The sequence below is a fragment of the Gigantopelta aegis genome, chromosome 4 (assembly GCF_016097555.1).
Source record: "Gigantopelta aegis isolate Gae_Host chromosome 4, Gae_host_genome, whole genome shotgun sequence".
Taxonomy (NCBI): Eukaryota; Metazoa; Mollusca; class Gastropoda; order Neomphalida; family Peltospiridae; genus Gigantopelta; species Gigantopelta aegis.
In genome coordinates, this window is record NC_054702.1 from 12149268 (window position 1) to 12170863 (window position 21596).

At 36.6% G+C, this 21596-nt stretch overlaps 1 protein-coding gene across 1 annotated transcript; it reads left to right on the forward strand.

Moving 5' to 3' along the window:
* The first annotated feature begins 14863 nt into the window (after window positions 1-14863).
* LOC121369677 (putative uncharacterized protein DDB_G0282133) lies at window positions 14864-20609 on the forward strand. The gene is made up of 4 exons (XM_041494728.1): window positions 14864-15215; window positions 18379-18483; window positions 18574-20480; window positions 20604-20609. The coding sequence occupies exons 1-4, from the start codon at window positions 14864-14866 to the stop codon at window positions 20607-20609; spliced, it is 2370 nt and encodes a 789-aa protein (XP_041350662.1).
* Window positions 20610-21596: the final 987 nt, after the last annotated feature.

Genomic DNA, 21596 nt, shown 5'->3' on the forward strand with positions numbered 1-21596 from the left:
AGGTTTGCGCAGGATATCCGACCAGACCGTACGGAACCGCCTACGTGAGGTAGGAATTCGTGCCAGACGTCCAGTTCGAGGTGTCATCTTAACACCACAACACCGTCGACTCCGACTGCAGTGGTGCCAGATTCATCGACAATGGCCTCAACTGCGATGGAGACAGGTGTGGTTCAGTGACGAGTCCCGATTTCTGCTCCGACGTCATGATGGAAGATGTCGCGTGTATAGGCGTCGTGGTGAACGTTATGCGGCAAACTGCGTGCAGGAAGTGGACAGATTTGGCGGGGGTAGTGTCATGGTGTGGGCAGCCATCTCACACACTGGCAGAACTGACCTGGTCCACGTGCAGGGCAACCTGAATGCACAGGGCTACATTTACCAGATCCTCCGGCCACACATCGTTCCAGTTATGGCCAACGCCAACGCAGTGTTCCAACATGACAACGCCAGGCCTCACACAGCACGTCTCACAACGGCTTTCCTACAGAACAACAACATTAATGTCCTTCCTTGGCCATCGATATCACCGGATTTGAACCCAATTGAGCATCTATGGGACGAGTTGGACCGACGCCTCCGACAGCGACAACCACAGCCCCAGACCCTGCCCGAGCTGGCAGCAGCCTTGCAGGCCGAGTGGGCCACCATCCCCCGGGACGTCATCCGTACTCTGGTTGCTTCAATGGGCAGGCGGTGCCAGGCAGTTGTCAACACACGCGGAGGCCACACCCGGTATTGACTCCAGATGACCTTGACCTTGGTGGTGTGTCCTATCACTTACTCACAATGGACTAGAGTGAATTGTGAACAATCCTGCAACATTTGGTAATTATCGGACTCACCATTCAATAATTAAATCAATTCTCCAAATGTTACGACAATGTGGTTTTGCGTTTCTTCTTTTGAAGAGTATATGTTTTCACCGCTGCCAACAATGTAAACTCTCATTTACTAACCCTAATTTCCAATCTTCAGCTGCATACCATAACACGAGTCTTCTCGTTGTCACTCCAGTCTTGAACTGCCGATGAATTTTCCGCCTTTCCCTTGCTTGCTTTGCACGTGCTACTACTTTCCAAAACCACATCACATATTATATTGTAACAATAAGTTCTTTTCGTATTCTTTCACGTGCAACATTTCACTAAATACTATTTGGCTACCAGAAATCTGTGACACATTCATGACATTAATATTAATGAATTAATATACCTACCGATCTTATTTTATTCAAGTAAGTTAATCTATAAAAATTTAAATTTTTACAAACCATTGTTAGATTTTGCAGCGAAAAGTGCTACTCTAATAGTGAAGTAAGCGTAATGCAGAACGATAGCCAGTCTTAATGTGGGTACCAGACGTTTCGTCCCCGATTCAGTTAACCACAAATTAGTTCGACCCCACTGATGAAATAGTGCAAATGTGGCAATGTACCTATATAAAAATAGCATTGGTCCCAAGTTTGTCACTTTATTACGGAAAAATATTCGCTCGGTCCCCCCCCCCCCCAATCCAACCCTAACCCCAACTAAAAATAAAACGGGGGGGGGGGATATTACATTTATTACTAATCTGTAGGTGGGAGTGAAATTGTACTACACTATTTGCTAATAAAGTGTGGCTTTTAGGGGTGGTGGGGGGGGGGTGATGATTTTTGATGTTTGTCTGTCTGTGTGTGTGTGTGTGTGTGTGTTTGTGCGTAATAATACTGTTAATTACTGTACTAGGTATAGTAACTTTATTTGCACTGATGAATATATTAAAAATGTTTTGTAAACTAGACAAGCCATAAAGTAGGGCTATGCTTAAAAAGGAAGTAGAAAAATTCTGGCACTTATATGGATTGATTTATACTTTTATTATTGAATACATAGCATTCCAATAAATAATACAATTTTTTTTATTGTTATGTATCTCTTTGGTTGTAATTTTTTTTAATATGTCAAATATGGCAGTTTAAATTATTATTATGCTTTAAGCTATTGTTTTAAATGGGGCAATCGCGCGCTTAAAAATTAAAATACTAGAAAATTCTGGAAAAATATTTCCATTAGGTCAGGGCGACCAACTTTCTGGAAGTTTCCGAAAGATATTTCCATTAGGTTGGTCGCCCTGTTAAGTTCGTCGCCCTGCTATATGATTCAAATATACGATGATTGGCAAACCACGTCTTATGACACAAGTTCATAATTCATTTTAACTTATTTTCGTGCTTTTATCCAATTAAGGTTCAAATACGCTGTCCTGGGCACACACCTCTGGTATCTGGGCTGTTAGGCGGGTCAATATACCACCTAACCCCCCAAAAATTGCAACAAAACGTTTTATGATCGTTTATTGTATTATTCGATGTGGAGAACAATTTTGACACATGGCAAAGCCTTTAAAAAATTACATGAAAAAACAAGATGGCCACCAGCAAAAAACTGATTGATAACCATCAAATTGAAAGGTTTTTTTAAAACCTAATGTTATAATTAATGCTATTTTCATTTATGGTTTTCAAATAACAGTAGTTCCTGTAATGAACATTGCATTTGTACTGGAGTAATGGCGTCATCAATGACGTAATCAAGACACAACTCTGGGAATCAGCACTGACGTCATGACACATAATATCCTATCTTATTGCTTCTCAGACGCAGTCTTGTTCATCATCCTCTTCTATCATTGACTCATACTGGCACAGTTGCCATCTTGGCAATGCCCACATGCACTGGTGCATTCCATGTCATGCTTTTTGAGTAGTGCACCCTCCCGAACAGTTGCAGTGAATCATCTGAATAAGTGCCTCTGGAGCAGGGCTTTTGTCTGTCATCACAGGAATGAGTTTTTCACCTTCTAACCTCCATCCCTACTCAGACGGCTCCATTCCATTATTACAGCCCATCCACTCCATAATCTGATAGTAAGTCCGCAGGGAGTGAAATTTACAGGCCTAGGTGGTTGGTGGCAATCTTGCAGGCGTGACGAAAGACTTAGCTCTTGTAACTTTTTTGCACAGCATATAGTATCTGATAGATGCTAGGGAGTCGTTCTGATTTCCATTGAACAATGCCACCGTTACCCTACAGCAATTGGTTTCCACAACATCCTGACTTTGCTTTGGTGAACAGAATGCTTTCGAACAGCCTCTGATTCCCTTTTTCTTTCTTGATGATTCTTTGGAACCCTGACTTCTTTCCGATCCCAAATACTCTGGACGTTGAGTCACACCCGGTAAAGGCATGGAGAAACAATAAATCAGTACAAGCTGCTTCTCCGAGTATCTGCTTAAAGGACCTTGATATTATAGGCATTTGATTTTGCTTTGTCTGAGCGGAAATATGAATGAATGAATGAATTTAACGACTCCCCAGCACGAAAAATACACCGGCTACTGGGTGTCAAACTATGGTAAATGCAAAAGCAATGTGATGATCAACATCAATATAAAAATTCAACAGTTAAATTCAAACACAGAGTAAAGAACTGTGCAAAAATACAAATATCACAGAGTACACTGACAGTGCTCTGCGGAAATATAGTTCAGTGCAGTTTGTTATCACTACATGGTAGAGCAAGAGTACGAGGAGATCCGTGTCTTCTCCAACGAGGGTGGTAGATTTCAAAGCAGACATTGTGACAGCTGTTTTTCCTATCTGAACGTCGGCATCTCCTTCAGATTTACTTACTTCGAAGCCTCTTTGTCGCAAACGTTCCATGATGAGTTGAATAACTGCCTGCTTGTTTTCCTCATTCGACAAGAAGTCTTCTTTTTCCCCAACAAATATTGTCACCTCTTTAATGTTCACCATGTCAACATTCAAATTTCTATTTCGACGCTGATGAGCACAATCCTTTATGCTTGGCCCATTGCATAGCTCTTGCATAATGTTTGGCAGTGAACTATGCGTAGTCATCTGCAATTGAACTGTAGATGCACCCCTCTGTCCATTTTAAATGGTGCAGAAGCGATCCCCCATCCAGACCATAATAATATTTCACTGGAACCGTCTGTGTGACAGCAGTTTCCGATTTGGAGGTGGCGTAGGTCCTTATCGCTTCTGCCAGCTGTGGCTTATCCGACTGGCGCAAGATGTTCTTTGCTTCAAACAAAGACATCGGATATGGACACCGTTCATAGTTCATCACTTCTAGCTGGAGATCACCTGTATGCTAGTGTCTTGACCTTCGAATTCCTTTTGTGCGAAATCTTCTTAACGATGTCATTTCCTACAGCGAACAGAACATGTACATTGACACCGTCATTTGCATAAACCCCTGTGATGATGTCGCGCAATGATTTATCATCCGAAAACGGCGTGAAACTGACCAGTTTTGCTGCAACTTTTTCAAGGTCAGTCTCATCTCTGCTCTCTCTGGAGATGGATAACTCCTTGTGTTGTTCACCTGTTGTGTAATGATTCCCGGTCATATCTTGCATGGCAAAATTGTAAGAGGATGACACAGTGGAAGACATAGTCCAAAGCGCTCTGTTGTTCTGACATCCAACTTCCTCTTGTTAGCCCCCCCCCATGGCTATTTAGCGAGCGCATTAGTGTTTGTTCTATCACAAGATCAGAGCCATGGTCAGCCCAGTATTAATTGCTGCATCTGATAACATGGAACCCACACTGGAACTTCCGGTGGACCTCAGGGTTGTCAGCCTCAAATGCATGCATCTTCTGGAGATAGAGACGAGTCGAGTTAAGATAATTCGCATAGCCACAGGCCGCAAATATCGGCACGCAAGCTGAGATGGCATTGAGATGCAAGTCCCATGACCCCATACGATCGGCCGCAACAAGAGCTCTAGTAATCCATACCGTGTGCTTGTAGTGGACCCACAGCGCGCTGGTTTTAAAAGTCCTCACCCGTTCATCCTTTTTGAGAGTTAACGTTTTGTTAATTCTGCGAATGCAATCTGATTTCAACAATGACTCCAAGTCACTGACGTGTAAGACACTGATCCACAAGCAGGTGCCCACGAAACGCTCATTGCACGGTATTTCCGCTCATCATGTGTACAACGGCATTTTCACCATATACCGTCTCCAGTATCTCCTTAAGTCCACTGCTATCCATCAAAGTTCCGATGCCACCCAACAAATTCATGAATGTATGAAGCTGCCAAGCAATAACACCACATATCTGATCGGGCTATCATCTGGAACTGCATTCACTATCTCAGAAGCCTTCCAAAACAGCAGTTGATCGAAGGTAATGATAGCCGGAATGTTGTGTTTTTCTGCAAGTTTGCATAGGTAATCTAGGGTGGACAAGATACAGGATTTGTCCCCTGGATTCATGTCGATCATTGGGAGAAACAGTACCGAGGATTTCCCCAGATGCTCACACTCTTTGTGCAGTAAATGCATCATGCCTTGCCAAGTAGGTGTACTCTGGTGGAAGCAAACGGACATTTCCCAGAAAAGGTCTATTGAACGGTCACAGGCAGATAAGAATGGGAGGAGTGGGAATTCAATGCTACGGTTGACATGCTTTGCGTCGAGGTAATCTATTATATTAATCTTTGTCCGTTCGACAAGTTTCAAGTCACCCATTTTCTGTCTTGAAATGATGCGACTAACTTGCTTCCCTGGTGTGATGGCTGCTATCATTCCCAGTCCATGGAAAGTACCCTTTCCGCTTATTGAAAATAATTCCAAATATAAACTCGTTTTATAGTGATGGTAGAATGGAGATAAACATACTTTGATTTTATTTTTGGTGTATTTATTGTGGATTTGAAAACCGCTAAATGTTACATTTAAAACCTCACGGTAATGCGTTGGAAACAGTGAAATATAGCAAAATAAGGCCAGTAGGGGTCCGATTTTTTGCACTGGCGGTTATTTTTTTAATGGCAGATTTTTTTTTGCTTTCCCGCGCTCAATTTCTGTCCAACTTTTGATATGTTGTTCAGTATGTCTGAAAGTACAAGAAATGACAATAAAATGTTTTGTTGTAATTTTTTTTTTGATATATGGGTATTTTGGCGCTATATTGACCCGCCTATGTCTTGGACAGTCGGTTAGTTGTTACTGAGAGAGGAGGGTGTAGTGGCCTTACACCTGCCTACTGGACCCTTAAGAACTCGCTGCGAACCCTGTACCTACCACCACCGAGGCCGGTTAAGTTCATATTGCAAGGCTTTACCAGTCCATAAAACAAAACGGTGGCCTTAACGCTTTAAATGTCGTTTTCTTACCAAGTCCACATTTTTTTCTAAAGCTCGCGAGCACGGCGCGAACCAGTGACATCAGGTCTCACTACACAGACGTCATCTGCCATTGAAACCCATGATAAATTGCCCAACATCAAACGACGATTGCCAATAGAACGGGTTCTCATTGGCACTAACAACATACACCATTGCGAACATACATTATATAAGCATTTATTATTATTCCAAAATTGAGAACATTTCCGTCTCGGTTTTTTACTATATAACCGCATCTGGCAGTAGTACCGGTCCGAACAGGTGGTTCATTAACCGATTCACTCCGGCTGTCTCTTAAGTGCGCTATTCTCGGAACCGAACATACGGCTACTAATTTTATTATTATACATACAAATTATATATTTTGTAGCCCACATCATAATTATTATATTAATAATTATCTTATCATTTCAAAGTTGTTAAAATTTATAATTAATATTACCTTAAAATTACATCAACAAAAATTGTTCTGCCCAACCTGCCTCTAGTCAGGTCCCCTCGACGAATGCCAGACAACTCGGCCCGGAGGACAACTCGGCCCACGTCGAGACAACTCGGCCCAGAGTTGTCCCCCGGGCGGAGTTGTCTGGGCCCCCCCCCCCCCCCTCGACAATATAAGCTATACGGAAACATGTCGGTAATAAATATAGAATGTACTAATTCATATTCCTGTTCGTTTCTCTTATAATATTATATGACAACCCAAGCTGTATAATACTCATAAGACATGCTGCAACTATGTGTTAGCTACAGAAAATAAATGACAATATGCAAGGCATGCAAAAAGTTAATATGATAACTTTATTCTATGTAAAACAGTAATCACTAAGGTCTCACTACACAGATGTCATCTGCCATTGAAACCCATCTTAAACTGCCCAACTTCAAGTGAAGATTGCCCATGGAACGGGTTCTTGTTGGCACTAACAACATACACCATTGCGAACATACATTATATAAGCATTTATATTCATTCCAAAATTGTGAACATTTCCGTCTCAGTTTTTTGCTATACGACCGCATCCGGCTGTAGTACCGGTCCGAACAGGTGGTTCATAAACCGATTCACTCCGGCTGTCACTTGCACTATATACCCATGTCCCAAAAGGTCGATGCACAATATTACAAAATAACATGGGCAAAATACAGCCAGAAGCCAGAAGAACATACATATTGTTTTAATTCTTCACCATTTCCTAGAAGTGAATATGTGAACCATAACATGTGCCACAATTAGGAACTATAGTGGACCGTCATCAATCAACTCTCACCCGGAAGTCATCTGTGTAGTGAGACCTAAGGCTTTTGCTTCACCCCAAAGACCCGGATGATCGGTAACTAGGCCATGTGACGTCACGCCGGTTCCGAGAATACACCCATGTCCCAAAAGGACGTTGCACAATATTACAAAATAACATGGGCAAAATACAGCCAGAAGGTTTACCATTAAAGATACATCTTATTTTAATTCTTCACCATTTCCTAGAAGTGAATATGTGAACCATAACATGTGTCACAATTAGGAACTACCGCCATCAATCAACTCTCACCCGGAAGTGATCTGTGTAGTAAGACCTTTATCAACAAATGCATTTTCATAAATCAAGGCTAATATTCGTTCCTCGTATTCGAGGAACGAATATTAGCCTTGATTTATGAAGATGCAATAAATGATAAAACAACACTTCCTGCCAGTGGTCTGTTAACAGAATATGTCTAAAATGAAAGTTTGGATTTTCATCAGTGAAAAGTCAGTTTTCTCTAATACCAAATATAAGGGTCCAGAAGCAGAACTTGCCGAACATTTTAACAGAATGGAGTGCGTTACGTTTTACGTAGCACACAAAAGTGGGTTCTATTTAAAATTAAAAACTTGCTTTGGCAAACGAATTCGGCAATAACAACTACTAGTATTTACTTTTCGATTACTTGTGTTTACCTTACTATTTGTTCTTAGGTGCGTGACTATTGCTTACTCCAGGATACTGTTGTAGTTATTTTTGAAACGATTTTTTTCATTTTTAATGATTTTTTTCATTTTTAAATTGCACACAAAAATAGTCCGGTTTTTTTTAGTTCCAAAACATTTTTGTTTTGTGTTTGTTTGTTTGCTTCAAACCAAACTGAAATTATTAACAAAAAACAACAAAAACCCCACAACAAAACAATGTTCATGGAGGCCGAAACGGTTGTTTTAACTATATACGTTAACATTGTCGCATGTGGGATTTTATTTGGTATAGTAGACCTACAGTGTTGGCCATGATTATTTTAAGAAACTTCCAAGTTTCACTTTCGATTCCTTATTTCCTAGAAATTGGGAGTAACTCATTGTCACGTAATCAGTAGAAAGAAGCACGTAGACAAAGGAAGACGTTTTCACTGGGTTTGTAATTTCATAGATTTAGTAACTAAGCGATAAAATATTGATAAATTAGTAGAGAAAATGTTACAAGTAGGCTAACCTATGCATAGTTGTAATAAAAAAATTGTTTTGTTTTTCAAATAATTTCAGTTTGATTTGACAGAAGAAGAAAAGTAAAAGTGTTTTGGAAAGTACCCCCCAAAAAAAAGAAGCAATATTTTTGTGCAGTTTACAAATTAATGTACCCAGAAATAAATAACTTGTAGTAAATTCCATAGATTGAAAAAACAAAATTTCCCTGTGGGACAGACTGTAAATATAATATCCAAAATAATAGCACACTGAGCATTAAATAGTTAACTTATAGTCTTAACTTAGAGTTCTCTGCCATTTGAGAGCTAGACGGACATTTGTATGGTATGATCGCTCTATGCCGTCACAGATCACTCTATAGCGAAAACGCGGAATGACTGGCTACCATAAGGTAGACAAAGATTCCCACTCTAGCACAACAACAATTCTAAGTTTGATGCTAAATACTTTTACATTAATAATTTTCGAGTTTGCCGATATCAAATATTTCGCTTATTTACGACTGGTACACACACTACAGGAAGAAACCTGTCAGCATGCACCTACGTATTTAACCGGAACATTATTGAAAGGGGGTGCTGTCAGGTTTCTTCATGTAACTTCATGTAACAACCTATGCAGTAGTTAATAATGAAACTAACGATACAGAAATTCACTTCCTCGCCTAACGATAAGGTTTCTACTGTCCGACTTGCAAACAAATCGGAACAGCGAGTCCAGTGTCATTGTCAGACAGACATAGTGTAATGGACACAATTTCATGTGTAATTTTAGTTACGATCAACTATCTACCTGCAATTATTAATATTATGCACAACCATTAAGCATTCCATAATGTGTTTGTGTGTATATATATATATAGAGGATAATAAACAAGTTACCAGTTACTATCAAATTTATGTACCGAGTGAAATAATTTTCAGTTGTCACGAGCTTTAGTGAGTGACAAATGAAAATTATTTCACAAGGGACATAACTTTGATAATAACTGGTACCGAATTTGTTATTCTATTTATTACCCCAGCTATTTTGTTTTTAAAAGCCTTTATTTTCGACGCACATGCATGAAGGCCAACCTGTATAGAAACGATGTAAACCACTTTACGCACTGTTCTGAGAATTCCTATAACTTTGTAATTTAATCACGTTCATAGATAATTTTCAAAAACAAAAGTTCTCTTTATTCTGCTGTAAAATCTATTAGGAATTGTATAAAATGACATTTTGTTATAAATTTAACACCAAAAACAGAGCCATGCATGCAAACTCTTTAAACTACATGGCGTCATTTTGTGTGTTTGCCAAATCATGATGATGTCATATTTAGTACAAACAATGAATGAATGAATGGTTAGCGACACCCCAGCACGAAAAAATACATCGGCTATTGGGTGTCAAACTATGGTAGTGCAAACAAATAAGGTGATGATCAACATCAACATAAAAATTCAAGATTTAAATAAAAACAGTGTAAAGAACTGTGCAAAAATACAAATATCACAGATAGATACTGACTTTTACTCAAAATTTTAATTTGTGCTGTATTGGCCATTCTCAAAGAGAATGTTACACCCCTGCACCACGGTGAGGTTACAGCATGTGCAGGGGAAGTACCAACAAGGTCGTTGGTTGTTAAGCGTCAAAACGTCCATTAGTAATGTTCATGTTCAATGCAGAATATTTCTCACTGAGAAAATATGGAAAATATTTTCCCTGTTATGAGTGACCACTGGGGTAATAAATACATATATATATTCACTGGCGTAGGAAGCAGGGGGGCATGTGCCCCCCACTTTTCAGATATTTTGCTTTATAATTTAGAGTAAAAGTGTGTACATATAAAAATGTGGCCCCCTCCCCACACTTTTTGGCACCTTCCTGCGCCACTAATATGTGTGTGTGTGCAAGACTAACATAAATATGTTTACACAGATATTTTGATGTAAACAAAACAAGTACTTTACTATAGGTAAATGTTTTTAGGTTAAATTATATATTTAGCTGTTATTACAGAAAAATTTACACTTTATAATGCAATGTATATAGGCCTAATTAATTTACAGCAAACGAAATATTTAGTCAAACAGGTGCATGTGCAGGAAATTGTGTAGAGGAAGTCTATACTGGCTAGTGGTGTTCTTAGGTGAGAGGTCTGATCGGAATATTACATATAGTCCGTCCCATCCTCCTACAGAAATGTTTTGTTGTTTTTGTAAATAATTTCAGTCTGGTTTTTGTGTGTAATTTAGAAAACAAGCGGCTCAGAAATAAATAACTTGTAGTAAATTCCATAGTATGAAAAAATTTGTTACCCGTGAGACGCACTATAAACATGTTTCTATTATCTATTACAACTGTGTTACTGTCTGTCACAAGTCAAGGGTACTAAAATAAGAACCATATTATATTTTAGAACATTTATTGTAAATACTTGGGTAATTGAGAATATATTGTTGAACTGTGTGTCATAGCTTGCTAAGGCAAACTATATTTTTATACTGTAATCACTAGCAGAGGTGTTTGTAAAGAACTTGGGCTTGGGCTTACATTGGTGAACACTTTTGTTTGTGAGTGAAGCATGCATAGTGGGGATATAGTTGGGAGATGTAATGAGTTGTGGGCAGTCACATAACGTTCTTGAGAGAGAAACTGTGTGTTAAGATATTGTGAAATATTTTATTCTGTATAACTCTGGGTTGATGACAACCGTAAGTAGATTTTGTTTTGCAATGACGTTACATACAACTACTAACACATATACACAATAGTATACCACAGTTATACAACAAACAAACAAGGGTGACTTCTGACGATGAATTGTGAAATGTGATGAATAGTGGAAGACAGACATTTTAGTATTATTTTGTGGTTAAAAGATTTTTACTCTATTTAATAGTGATTCATAGTTTAATTTACATGTGATATGTGTTACATGCGTGAAAGTGCAATATGTATTGGTTGGGAGGGAAGTGTTATGTAAATAAATGTGTGTGAATGATTCCTGAGTTGTCATCTTGTTTCTTTTGGGATACCGACCCGTGACACTGTCATACACAATTTATTAAAACTGCAGTTGTGTTTGTATGTTTAAATGAAATTATGATAATTAATGTGAGGCAAGATTACAGCTTTGAAACAAAAAATCAAAAATATCCATGCAAGAAAACCAAAACAATCAGAGTGTGTATGTGACAGCTCGCTAGATTCATCTCCTATATTTAGTCTAGAATTCAGTTATAACAAAACTTAATTTCATCAACTTAATTTTTACCTGTATCATTCTTTATTTTTAAAGCATAGGTGGGAACATTTATGATGCCAGGGACTAGCTGGTATGCATAAATCTCGGCTGAAGATTCACAAACAGCTGTGGCCATCGGCCATCCCTGATGTAACCGGAACGCGCCGAAAGTGGTTAGGGGACTATTTTTTTCCGCAAATTTCTAATAGAGGCTATATATAGTAAAGTTCAGGTCATAGAATTTCAAATTTCATGGAAAACACTTTTTCGGTTCCGTGGCTTGTGATCATGGGAACCCATCGGAAACTGTTTTTATGTTCCGTGGGAACCCATTTTTAATACCATTGATTTCCATTATTGCAAAAATCTGTGCAAAGAGACTCGTTTTCAAACTCAATATAAAGTTAATTTTCGACACGTCCTTTCCATTAAATAAAGTTTCAAGTCATCTGCTGTTTGCATGATGTCGCCAGTGCTAAAAGTTAAACCATGGAGCACTCATATGCAATTGAGTAAAAGTACTGTATGCTATTAGCGTAACAACTGATCAGTCTTTGATTTTTTAAGCCAATTGAGATGTGTGTGAGATGTTTTTTAAAACAGACTTAGTAGTGTTTAATCTGAGCTTGACATGTTTCATTCATGCTGATATAGTAAGCTGGCTTAGTATACAAGCATAGTGCACATACAAGTATGTACCAGAAAAATCAACCTCCACTGAGGGGATTCGAACCACGGACTCTCAGTGCGAGAGTCCAGTGCTCTACCAACTGAGCTAATAGGGAAATTCCCCCTAGCTACTGCCAGTAGGAGCACTTTATACCAACACTACTACATACTTCCCCCTCAAGTGAAGCTACGTCCCGGAGCTGTGGGCCATGGGCAGTTGAACTGTTACGGGTCCTGACTGGGTTATAACTGTATTCTTATGTTAAGAACACACCCGGTCCCTACGTCGGCTCCAGTGTTACCGAAGGTTCTATATATAGCACAGAAGACTTCAGCTGGGATCACCTGGAGGGATGTGAAGATCCCGATGTACATGTAAAACATACATCAACACAAATAACGACCCTGGAATAACAAAAGGACATAAAATCAGTTACATTTTCCAGGTTACAACATATATTATTTTACCATACATACCGCTATTTGCCAAGTACAAATTACTACAATATTATATTACTAATGTACATTTAACACCAACATTTCAATTCAAAGATACTCAAATCAAATATAATTATAATTCAAAGGTTAATTTAATTATCACATCATTGTTATAAGCATGTGCTAAGCACGTCATAAAACTATATAAATACCTGTCTGTATATTCTATAACACACAGAATCACGACATCACATATAAGTAAATATTTAACCTACCCACTGTGGGTCAGGTCGTTTGAATAATGATGCTGGTTGTGCTACATCATTGATAACCTGTCAACAAAATACCACTTATAAATAGGAGCACATAAAATATACACAGAATATATCCATATATATACTTAATAATAAAGTAGATTAATAACTGATTTAGTTATTTACTTATTTATATTATCAAACCTAATCAAATATTCGTCTTAGAAGACCAATATCCCTATATAATTATAAACATTATTAAACACTACTTTAACTCGTTCGCTATAGAATAAGTTTAATCAACTGCTTACACATGCTAAGTTCTAATTTAAGGCTTATCATAAAATATGCATACACTAATCTAGTTTACTACTTAAAACACATGGTTATATCTTAAAATATATGTTTGTATTTACCTGTGCTGTTAATTATAACTGTGCCGTGCAGAACTTGATCAAATAGAAAACTTGCAATGCAGAAAACCACCTCTGTCTTGCTTGAACATTTAAAAGTCTCTGACTCCAGAGAACACCAGGTAACAAAAGAAACAATAGATGAGCTTACTACTAAATGATTACCTGGCCTGAACATTGAGTTGAGGGTGAACACAACCCAAGCTGACAATACCAAAGACACAGGAAAACAATAGAAACAAAATAAGAAACAGCTTTGCACTATTAGAGTTAGAAAGAATAAAATATATGTAAACTGTTTTAAAATTGTAGTGTATGTGATATGCAATTTAAAACATCCGGTTACATACACATTTTACTGTATGGAATATAATAATTTGTTGTCTTGAATGCACTCTTTCCTTGTAATTTCATGTGAACTATTTGTGGCAGCAAATAAAATATTGTGATAAATTGTCAGTTTATTAAGGCGATTACAATTAATCTTTTTCATAGCAATTGTTGATATTTTCAGATATTTGGAAGGTTGTTTATTTTCAGGACTGCCCACTTATCCTTGAAACCCACGAAAATAAAAACCCACAGAAATTTCCAGAACCAAACCAAACAAATAGAAATGTTTACATACCACAGCAAATTAAGATTTTGTTAGATTACATCACATCCTACCACCCCTCTTGAAGAATATTCCATTAAAAAAGCAAAATGACAGCCGACAAAAAGTAGTGTGCTTTGTTTTCTAGGAGATCTCGGGCTAAGTTGATATAGATGACATGGTTACAATTTAGTGTGTGTATCATTGTAATTGTTTTTTCAAGATTTGTATCTGAACAAAATCTGGGGAAAATGTTTAATTAATTAATTAAAAGCAGGGGAGTAATTTATCATAGTTATTAACTATGTATTTTAGACTTTAGGATTGTTTGTGGGCCCAATCCCACTCCTGGTACAAAAATTCCAGCATTTAAAACAACTGTACATCATATATTTTCAGTGGGCCAAATGGTTTTTTCTTTTCTTTTTTTACATAATGCTAATCCGTGAGATTGTAAGCCCTGGGCATGAAGTCATAAGCATTACATTACCGGTAGATAGAAATATGTGAGTGTCATGCCAAATGCATGAGAGTTGGCAGACATGTAGTCAAATATAATTCTGTATTTCTATCTTTCAGAAACAACTATGAAAGAGTGTATTTCTTGCCAATGTAAGATTTCAGCTGCAGATAATTTCTGTCCAAAGTGTGGAGTACACTGTGGTTCAAAACCAGATCTTGACAAAACTATTAGTTGTCCTGGCAAAAATGGACCTTGTGGAAAAATACTTAGTGCTGATATCAACTTCTGCCCAAAGTGTGGGCTAAAAGTAGACCCATCTTTGTTTGAAGGTTCTGTCCAGGATGAAGATGGGACATCAGTTGAAAATGGGACTTCAATTGAAATTGATTCCAAAGAAGACAAACAGGATAGTAATACTAGAGCTGAAGCAGTTATGGAACCTGCTTGTGATACTTCAGATGCAATGCTGTCTGAAGGTACAGTTACGTGTATATAAGGAGCTGTTCACATACAGTTATCTACATTTTTACTAGTGTACAAAGCATGCTAATTTTGAATGCCCCTTTCTAAAAGTGTCCATCAATAATGTTGATTTTGTAAGGAATATTAATATTAAAATTGTATTTTGTTTTAAAAACATATGCTGACTTTGAACCCCTTCTCCTTGAATACAGTTTATATAAATACACTCATGAGAATGTTGATAGTTTTGAACGGACCGGTTATTTCAAGTTAATCCTTACAGGGATAATGCTGACTTTGTAGAACTCTTTGGTAATATTTATCTGGCTAACAGAGCCTTTTTATCTCTTAAAGTTATAAATTAATTAATATTTTCTTGCTTAGAATATCTGTATCTGTATATCCCAATTGTTTTCGGTTGACTTAAGTATATTTGTAGTAGCTCAAAGTATATTTTACCGCCAAATAATTTCATACACATATCCCTTTTGAACTATTACAAACATTAGGATGAACAGAAATCCAGTGTATATACAAATACGCGCATATTAATATTAAAAAAAGAGAAAATTTAATTAGTATATAATTTTTTTAATTGTTAACAAAACACTTGATTCCGAACCTCCACCTAACACAAATGACAATAATTAATTGTAATGGTTTTAGTTTAAAATAGTCTACATGTATACAGGCTACATGGTCAAGAATATGTTCTTTTAGCCAATTATTTTACTGTGCTATGATGGTATTCAGTGGAGGTTTCTCAATACTGAGTTGGTTTTCTTAAATGCATTGGTTTTCTTAAATGCAAACCAATAGCGAAAGATGTTTAAGAATTGTCCAGGTTGGGAAACCTTTTATTTTAATTTGCATTGTTGTTAGAATATCAGCTTGGACCTCTCAAAACCATGTAATTTAATAGTATTTGCAGAATCAAGTAATTGAAATGAAAGGAACATGCAAGCTAATATGATTAACACATTCAGGAGTTGATGTCTGAGAAGAAGTTTACATTTTTTGTTATTGCCAAAAAACATTTCTTGCAAGTCAAAGTTCTTTTTAGAATTATTTTTCTGGGGGTGGGTGGAGTTTAAGTTCTGTGATACATTCCAGTGGTAATTTTGAATAAGATGTTCTAGGTGGTTTATAAGGATACCTTTAACTACATTGTTTCATTAGTACTATAACTATCATTATATACAATTTAATAAACTACTGTAAATTTATAGTAAAATAATTTCTTTGATGTGGATATGTTTTGTTTATAGTACTGATGGTAAATACATGCATTTTGTAACTGTGTTAAGATATGATTTTAAAAATGTATGCTGTTTATAGTTAAGGGCTTTAGCAGAGAATTATCAATAATATTAATAATGATAATAATGATCTTTATTTAAAGAAGGTGACACATTCAGACTGGTCTCCCATATGGCCTTCTCTAAGCTACATGCAATCACATTTTTGTCATATATTATGTTAAAATAGTTGTGTCAGCTTGTTTTGTTGGCCTGTAACCTATGCTGCATCATACTGCATCACTAAGGAATGTCCTGTATCCACCTGGATTTTTTAAATGTGCCCAGTACTTAATCATATTTGTATGATAAGAATCTGAGCACATGGTGGTTCCACGTGCTATAGACCTTTTGGATTGGGGTTGTCTTTTTATAAGATAACAATAAACACTTTCTGACAGCAATAGTCAGTTATATCTGATCATAAAACGTCCCACATCCATAATTATTGTGCCTTAAATACTGTACCCAGTTGTAGTTAATTAAAATATTTAACATTTAATATTTGTGTTTTTGTTAGTCGATAGATTCCTCTTTCAGATAACAATAAGGTTTTTCATTGTATCTCAAACTAGACACAAATAATAACACATACATGTATTTGTTTAAACAGTCATGGTAGAAAGGAGGTGCTTAATTAAGTTTTTTGTTTATTGTTGACAAACATGGTATATAAGGTGGGATATAGTTTAAAATTGACATATTAAAATTAAATTAGATGTTAATGCGGTTCCGGAATCTGCACTTTGCAAATGAATGGGGGCATTGGCCTAAAGCAAGTGCTACTAATGAGTTTATAATTTTCGAGTTTACTCTAACAAAGCATAAACATTATGAACTATATTCTTATAAAAGTTGTAAGATATTTTAGTTTAGATGTAATAAGCCTTGTAGCAGAACATACTTAATGTTTTTCAGTACTTTGCAAATGTAAATCTACGTTCATGTAAAGTAAATGTCCATGGCCATACAAGTGGTCACTAAGACATACATTGACACATTAATTATATTTAGATGAACAAGTGTATACTACCAGGAAAATAACAAAGTTTAAATCAACAAATGGACACTATTTAAAATGAAGTTTAAATCAACAAGTAGAGAAGACAGACAAAAGTGCAATAAACAGTGGATACTACTGAACAGACATATAAATTTAGTACTTCCTGGGTAAATGTTGTAACCTATTGCCAAAATTCTTTATTTGTGCAATTAAACCAATTACTTTCAAGATTATCACATTATTGAGCACTGTATTATATTATAAGTACAGTAACAGAATTGGTTACCGTAACAAGTATGGGCAAGTAGAAAAATATATGGGGAAAGTGAATATCTGATTGCCCTGTTGCAAGAACATTTAGAAAATTTTTGAACCCCTGGAACATACAGTATACAGGATATTAAAGTCACAGACCATAGTGTCAGCTAGCCCATGCCTGTAACACATGTATAAAGTTATAAAAAAGTAAGACAAGAGTCTGTAACTGAAACGGGGAAATGCCTCCTAAAAAATAAGACTAGAGCTCGTCTCTATAACTCTTGGATGTTGGGAAATGGATAATCTATTTAAATCTATACAAAAATCCAAGTAATTTCTTATTTCAATTTTCAAAAATGGATCTAATAGTAAAAATTGCAACTTAAGTGTTTAAAAACTCGGGTCTGTCACATTATAAATAAAAGGTAATATTGATAATTATAGATATATATGTACATTATGTTATGTTTTGTTTCATGTTGGAGGTTGCATTACAGATTGCTGTATACAAAACATAATTTTCATTCAATGACTGATTAATCTTAGGCTGATTTTCTTGTCATAAAACTTACATGCAAACATTTTACAGAAATGTGTTTTTGTTTATTTTGGTAATAGTGGTGACTGAAGATGAAAGTGAATCTGGCACAGACAGTCGGCAAGATTCTTTAGTATCTGATGAACTTGGAGGAGAAATGCAAAGTGGCTTAACTGCAAGTGCAGGTACAGAAATAAATCAACCACCAAAGAAGAAGAAGAAGAGGAAGAAGAAGAAAAAAAAGAAAAAAAAGGAAGTAAATAATCTCTCATCAGAGTCTGAAAAGAAGACAAAAAATGAAGTGAAACAAATTGCATCTGACAAGCTACAGACATCTACTGACAAAGAACAATGTGATGGAAGCAATAGACATGTAGGTCAGTTGAAACCAACAGGTGGTTCTAGACACACAGATCAGAGAGTGGCTAATGAAGAGCAGATGATGACATCTACTGATACAGAAGAAAATTGTAGAAGCAATAGACATGTAGGTCAGTTGAAACCAGCAGATGGTTCTGGACACACAGATCAGAGAGTGGCTAATGAAGAGCAGATGATGACATCTACTGATACAGAAAAAAATTGTAGAAGCAATAGACATGTAGGTCAGTTGAAACCAGCAGATGGTTCTGGACACACAGATCAGAGAGTGGCTAATGAAGAGCAGATGATGACATCTACTGATACAGAAGAAAATTATAGAAGCAATAGACATGTAGGTCAGTTGAAACCAACAGATGGGTCTGGACACACAGATCAGAGAGTGGCTAATGAAGAGCAGATGATGACATCTACTGAAACAGAAGAAAATTGTAGAAGCAATAGACATGTAGGTCATTTGAAACCAACAGATGGGTCTGGACACACAGATCAGAGAGTGGCTAATGAAGAGCAGATGATGACATCTACTGATACAGAAGAAAATTGTAGAAGCAATAGACATGTAGGTCAGTTGAAACCAACAGGTGGTTCTAGACACACAGATCAGAGAGTGGCTAATGAAGAGCAGATGATGACATCTACTGATACAGAAGAAAATTGTAGAAGCAATAGACATGTAGGTCAGTTGAAACCAGCAGATGGTTCTGGACACACAGATCAGAGAGTGGCTAATGAAGAGCAGATGATGACATCTACTGATACAGAAAAAAATTGTAGAAGCAATAGACATGTAGGTCAGTTGAAACCAGCAGATGGTTCTGGACACACAGATCAGAGAGTGGCTAATGAAGAGCAGATGATGACATCTACTGATACAGAAGAAAATTATAGAAGCAATAGACATGTAGGTCAGTTGAAACCAACAGATGGGTCTGGACACACAGATCAGAGAGTGGCTAATGAAGAGCAGATGATGACATCTACTGAAACAGAAGAAAATTGTAGAAGCAATAGACATGTAGGTCATTTGAAACCAACAGATGGGTCTGGACACACAGATCAGAGAGTGGCTAATGAAGAGCAGATGATGACATCTACTGATACAGAAGAAAATTGTAGAAGCAATAGACATGTAGGTCAGTTGAAACCAACAGATGGGTCTGGACACACAGATCAGAGAGTGGCTAATAAAGAGCAGATGATGACATCTACTGATACAGAACCCGAACATAAACCTGAAAGTTCCATACCTACTAAGATTTGTGACAATAATTCTAATGCATTTGTTGAAAACAAAACACTCAATTCCAAACCTGTAACTGACACAAATGACAATAATTGCAATGATCTTAGTAACGACAAAACTTCTAAAACAAATCCTAAGGATGGGCAAGACTCTCAACAAGTAGTTGGTACAACAACTGAAAGAGATTCCCAGTTTCAAAATGATGATGCCAACAATAAAAATCTTCAGTCAATGAAACAAGAGCAAAAATACCCTACTAATGCAAGAGATGAAAATGATTCACGTTTCAAAAAGACTGATGATGACAATAAAACCCCAGAAACCAAAGTTGATACTGGGCCGAAATATCCCCAAGTATTTGGCATCGAAAACCCCCCAAATGCAGTGTCCATAGATGGAAGAGATTCCCAAGTTACAAATGATGATGCCAACAATAAAAATATTCAATCAGTGAAGACAGAGCATGAAACACAGGTCCGCAAGCAAGTTAACAAAATAGAAAAAGAAAATAGGAACAAAGTCAACAAAAACTCAAAAATGGATAATACGGTACTGGTATGTTATATGAAATATACTTGTTATATTTTATTAATATTTACATGTTTAGTCTATTTGGTTTTTAACTAACATTCAGATACAAGTTTTTACACTTAAATGTAAAACATATTTGTATTCCAGAATTAGGAAAAGTTGCAGCCTGGACCCATCCAGTTATCACTGCGTCACTGGAATAAAACTAATGCAATCAATTACTGTCTTTCTTCAGATAGACTGATGTGGGTCTGGAAATATTTTACCCCAAAATTATTATTGTTAGGGGTGGAATGCAGCTCAATAGTAGAGTTGCAATGGGTCATATGATCACCTTCAGGGTACTGGAATTTTTTAAACCTTTGCCCCATAACTGGTATATCAAATTATAAGTAAAAGTTTGTTTTATTTCACTATATCACTAGAGCATATTGCCATTTTTTTAATCATCGGTTGTGGGATGTCAAACATTTGGTCATTCTGATATATAGTCTTAAAACCTGCTACATTTTTCCATTAGCAGCAAGTCTTTATATATACACTTTTCCATAGGAAAGCACATAGCACAGCTTTGATATACCAGTCATGGGGATAAATCCCACCCTCTGGTATATCGGGTATAGTATGTACTGTCCTGTCTATGAGTGGGTAAATATAATAAAAAGATTCCTTGCTGCTTATTTCGTAAGAATAGCTTTCATGACAAAATGTCGGACATTAAATTGTAAGCTGTAGTTTATAATATACTGGGGTGTCGTTTTACAAATATACCTTTCCTTTCCAGAAATTAATGTAGTCTTTATTAATAATGTTATCTGAACCAAATTGTCCTATTTTTATTTTACAGAATACCCAATCTGGACAAAATCAGAGCACCAAAAGAAGTACAAGGTTGGTAATAGCCTTTACAAAAATTCTTATTTTAAACATTAATATAACTGACAAGAAATGTATGATAAATTGTATTTAAAGGCGCTCAATCACAGATTTAGTGGGCCTTATTTCTCTAAATATGGATTATAAATGGAAATTACATTCATTTGGAATACCAAACCTAGTTATTGTATGATCCAAAACATTTTAATTGAACTACGATCGAGGGAATTCCATTACATGCTTCATTTTTAAAATTTGGAAGTC